The sequence below is a fragment of the Triticum aestivum genome, chromosome 7A (assembly GCF_018294505.1).
Source record: "Triticum aestivum cultivar Chinese Spring chromosome 7A, IWGSC CS RefSeq v2.1, whole genome shotgun sequence".
NCBI classification, from domain to species: Eukaryota; Viridiplantae; Streptophyta; class Magnoliopsida; order Poales; family Poaceae; genus Triticum; species Triticum aestivum.
The window spans coordinates 721,427,343-721,432,833 of record NC_057812.1 but is presented as its reverse complement, the minus strand read 5'-3'; the positions used below and the strand labels follow the sequence as shown (position 1 = coordinate 721,432,833).

General features: G+C 40.6%; 1 protein-coding gene across 1 annotated transcript; it reads left to right on the top strand.

Moving 5' to 3' along the window:
• Positions 1-3,213: 3,213 nt before the first annotated feature.
• Positions 3,214-3,824, top strand: LOC123147622 (putative 4-hydroxy-4-methyl-2-oxoglutarate aldolase 3). The gene has a single exon (XM_044566886.1). It carries the CDS (start codon positions 3,232-3,234, stop codon positions 3,742-3,744), a length of 513 nt encoding a protein of 170 aa, XP_044422821.1. The 5' UTR covers positions 3,214-3,231; the 3' UTR covers positions 3,745-3,824.
• The last annotated feature ends 1,667 nt before the right edge of the window (positions 3,825-5,491 follow it).

The window sequence follows — 5,491 nt, the reverse complement described above, 5'->3', positions numbered from 1 at the left end:
GGTGCGATTTGAATCTTTTCTTAGTGGGGTTTGAATCTATTTACTTACAGGAGAAGGACACGCTGATGTTCACAATGCCATAATCACATGTCATCACAATTACGTGCACGAGTCTCTAGAAAAAGAGTTTTTTACACAGTACAGACGCAAACGCTCATATACACGTACATACACTCACCCATATGAACGCGTACACACACACACTCTACCCTATGAGCACCTCCGATAGACTGAGCCGGCATATCATCTTGAAATTTATGAAGTCACCATAGGCACCTCGTCGTTGACGGGAACGTCTCCTCCCATTGAATGTGCAACGCCGAAAATACTGAAATAAATCCAGAAATAAATGCGAGCACCAAGATTTGAGCCCTGATAGGCTAGTATACCACAGTCCCTCTAACCATTCAACAACATGTTGTTCGCCTCCAGAAAAAAGAGTCACGGACAGGAGAAGGACACACTGAAGTTTAAAATGCCACCATCGCGTGCGTTTATTGTATGTAGAAATAAGGGAAGGTAATCAGAGACACGAGGAAAAAGGAGATGTTGTCAGGTGCGGTTTGAATCTTTTTTCGTTGGGGTTTGAATCTATTATACAGTTCAGATTTTTGATGATAAAAGAAGAGCCTACTAAATTTAAAGAAATCATACTAAAAAAAGGAAATCTAGAGACCTTCACGTTGTAGTCGTAGCTTTTTTTCATTTTGGGCAGGTCAGACGATAAAAGAGGAACGTATTTTTTGGGCAAGTCACGTTCAAAAGACAGAGATCCTTGACCGGATTATAGAATACAACAATAGATATCGTTCATAACTCAGATAATCACGTCCAGCGGGAAGATTTTTCTTTAGGCATCGAGAAGACCTATATTATACTGTATTATCAAAAGACTTCGGTTGGGCCTGCGCCGGTAAATGAGGCTGCGAGCATGGCAGTAGCTCCATGTCATGGTAGCGGCCCTCGCAGCCGCAGGATAGATAGGCTTTCCTTGGCTCTGACCGATGTGAGATTCTGGATGTCATGGTACCAGGTGTCCGAAGGACGATCGTGAGGAACTGAGGATCATAATAAGCAAAAAATAAAAATAAAAATCATAAGCTACTATGTGCGCAAACTAAAAGACGAGAATGCATCTGTGGGCTATGGCAAGGCTTCTGAGCTATGAATAAGCTTAGCGTCCACTTCTCTACTCGGCCAAATGGCTGTCTAGCTAGGTTGTCAAGTTCACATGTGAACGATCAATCGGCTCTCAGAAGAGGAATAGCGAAGGTTAGCCTATTGATTTAATCATCCGTACGTAACTATTTTTTTCTATTTTCTCGAACCAGGTAGCTAGGAGGATTGCATGTGTTGTACTATCTTCTACATGTAATTTGAAGCTAGCGATTCATAATATGATGTATCGGTTCACCCAAAAAAAAAAGATAATATGACATATTTATTTTCATTTTTTCATACAATTTATACCAGACTGCAACCTTTGCAGAGATAGATTGGATACATATGACAAAGGACTAAACATGTCTGGTGTGAAGACATACATTCTGCACATGCTATACTTTTCTTTGATGGAGGAACTATATTCCCAAAATTAGTGATGGAACCAGCTAAGGAAATTCGATGAGGAAAGCAAAGGGACCGCACAAGAGGACCTATATATGCACTTATTAAAAATAGGGTATCTCTTACATGTACTATTAAGTTCCTTCGTTAAACACCACCTTTGTCCTGGTTTATAAGTCCCCTTTGTATTTTGTATCAAATTTTAACTATAGATTTAACTAACAAAATATTAATGCATGTCGCAAAAAATTATATTGTTGGATTCATATTTGGACATAGTTTTCAATTATATAATTTTATGACATGCATTAACGTTTTGTTAGTTAAATTTAAGGTAAAAGTTTGGCACAGAATAAAATGGGGACTAATAAACCAGGACAGAGGTAGTACATAGATATGTCACTTCACAAAAAAAGATATGTCACTCGCAAAAAAGAATAGTTATGTCAAGATTTCAAAATCAAAGTTATTTTAGCATTTTTCTATTAATGCATATCAATAGTTAAACGTTTTCTTACACAACTAAGCAATAGAGATAATTATAGAAATACTCCCTCCGTCTGAGTTTATTAGGCCTCTCAGCATCACAAGCATGTCCCTTTTTATAAGGCCTCGCTTTGAAAAGGTGCATGCATGCAACCATTTCACTGGTTGCATTGAAAGTCATTGTTGTTGGTACCATGGCTGAAAAATTAATACACTTTATGCATGCTTTTTTTATTGGCTGCATGCATGTGAGAGAATGCATTGGGAGTGGAATGGAAGAATTAATGTAAGTAAATTACTATGTGTCTTGGTCTAAGAGAAGTTTTCTTTAGGCTAACAAACCCAAACGGAGGGAGTTCAACATTAGCATGGTAGAATCATCTCTGGTCACTGCAATAATGACGAGCCAGTTCTAATAGACATGTTATATTATAAGCTTTATTTGGTAGTCTATTAAAAATTCTCAGTAAACATACCAAAACCAATAATTAAAATGCCATTTAGTGGGGAAAAAAGACAGAACACAATTGATTAGATGAAGAAGAAAAGGAAGAGATAAAAACTCGGCCAAACTCTATAAAGATTGGTATGGCATGGGGGCATCACAAAATCCATTACGTTTTTTTGAGGGGAACAAAACCATTACTAACAGCACAATAAAACAAATTCAATAGATTCCGCAGATATTTCATCAAGGTATATATGGGCCACAATATTTTAGTTTGGACGATACATACGGGATAAGTATCATATTACTTTTTACATTAAATTTAAAAATTCCATGTGCCGAGGTACCTTACCAATAACGGTGACAAAATGCATATACCGTATACGCATTACATATTTTGGCTATATGTCTGCCTCTTACCAACAACTCAATGCTAATATGGGCATAAAAGCACATAGAAAATCTTTGCGCGGGTCACCCTGCTAGTTTACTTCTATATAAAGAGCTCTTTTGTCGTAACACAAGCACGCAAGAGAAAGGGGGGCAGAAATCTTTGCAAGTTGCAACGACCTTATCACTTATCATCTTTGTTTGCATCAGGTTATTTCGTAGTATGCTTATCATGTTAGTTTTCAACATGGGATAGCAGTAGCTTGGTAGGTACTAACAGTCTAACAGTAATACTACATGTATCGTGCTTTTCCGGTGCATGCATATATGCAGGTCGATCGATGGGTTCAGAGAAGTTCCCAACCCCTGTGGCCGACCTGTGCGACGCGAACGCCTCACTGATCCTCGCCGGCGAGCTGCGCATCCTGGAGCCCGTCTTCCAGCCGTACGGCCAGTGCAGGTCCTTCTCGGGCCGGGTGGTCACCATGCGCGTCCTCGAGCACAACGCGGGCCTGCGCGCGCTCCTGGAGACCCCTGGCGAGGGCCGCGTCCTGGTGCTCGACGGCGGTGGCAGCAAGCGGTGCGCGCTCATCGGCGGCACGCTGGCGGAGGTGGCGCGCGGCAGCGGCTGGGCGGGCGCTGTCGTGAACGGCTGCGTCCGCGACGTGGATGACGTGAACGGCTGCGCCATCAGCGTCCGCGCGCTCGCCAGCAACCCCCGCAAGCCCGGGAAGAGCGGCGCCACGGAGATGCACGTGGACGTCGACGTCGGCGGCGCCGTGGTCCGTGACGGGGAGTGGCTCTACGCGGACAGCGACGGCATCATTGTCTGCGACAGGGAGATCTACGGTTGATGTGATCGACCCCAACGTGGCTTATTCCACACAGTTTGTCTTCCGATGTCTGCCTCGCGTGTTCTCTCTAAGTTTGGTGGCGATATTGTTTTCTCTCTTCCATGGGGTGATTCTTCACGGGCCATCTAAAATGCTCCATAGTAAAAGTATTATTTCTTGTAAAATGTAATAATACCATACACTGTTCTGTGCATTTCATTTCTCGTTCATGTCCACATGTTTCACAACGTTTCTTAGTTTTTTTCTTTGAATTGAGCCTCGCGTATATTAGATCAATGGAAACATTGTGTACAATGGGATCTAAAGCAAGGTAACTAAATCCTCAGACACAATAAACTGCCCTAAAAAAAGGGTGACTGAAACTAAGATTATATTGTTCAAAAATCTGGCTGAAGGCACAGCTGAGCTTATCGTCGTTACACAAACCATAGTCCATAGCTATCCCCGATGACGGACAACATCGACAAATTCAGCCACTGAACTACCTGAAAGACCGGTAAAACAATGTTGGTGGAGTAAAAAAATGTTCTTGCTTTACAAAAGATCCATGAATTTTCAAAATGTTTATGAATTTTCAAAATATTTACGATTTTTTTCAATTTAAAATACATTGACGAATTTATAAAATAGTTGGGAACTTAAAAAATATCCATGAAGTTTTAAATTTGTGGTAATGAATTTGAAATTATGGTCACGAATTCTGAAAACAAAAACATGAAAGAAGGCGAAGTAGAAATAAAAAAAGTGCAACAATAGTAGTTTCAAAACATGACTTTCCTATAATAAAGTGAATAATGAGAAAAAAAGTGACCTTTGTTTTGCCGGAAATGTCGTTTCATTCTCGTCGTGACAAATCTCGAGCACTCGATATGTCCAACTTTCTTGCACAAGTCATGCCGAAATTCACGGAAAATTTTGGCATGACCTTTGCTAGAAAGTGCACATATAGAGCGCCTGAAATTTGCCGGAATGGAAATGAATCAACATTTTCGGCAAAACATAGGTCACTTTTTTAACAGCAAGCATTTCAACACTCTAACAACCATTTTAACAGCCACATTATGAGCACTCTAAAAAGCTGAAACAAACATCACAGACTTTGTTGCTGCTGACATATACACAATCATGAACATTGCTGCCCAACTGATGCAAAAAAGATCAACTACCATAGTAAAACTGCAAGCTCATTAACCAATCTAACAACTCCACTCCCCATTGTATCATTATGAACACTTTAACAGCCACATTATGAACACCCCCCTTGCATCATTATGTGCTGACATATGAAGAGGGAGGGAAGAGGGAGTGGCGCACCTCGGGGTTGGGATCGGGGTCGGGGTCGCTGGGGTTGAGGGCGTCCTTCTCCTTCTTGTCGATCTGCGCCTAGCTTCGATCTACAGAAAGGCCTAATTTGGTTAGAGAGAGAGAGGGAGAGAGAGAGAGAGAGAGAGAGAGAGAGAGAGACCAAATTTTCAAACACTTCCATTAAAAATCCTCAGTTTCAAAATGGACAACAACATAAGCTAATTTGCAAAAACCGTAATTTTCATTTAAAAACAAAGCAACATAAGCTAATTTTCATTTCAATATTCTGTCAAAGCTCATTTTAATTCTCTGTGAAAGCTCATTTTCATTTAACTGAATTTAGTCAGAACAGTAGTAACAGTAAATTAAACTTGCTCGTACCACCACATAAACCAGCACAATAAACTAACTAACACTAACAACAATTAAGCTAAGCACCATC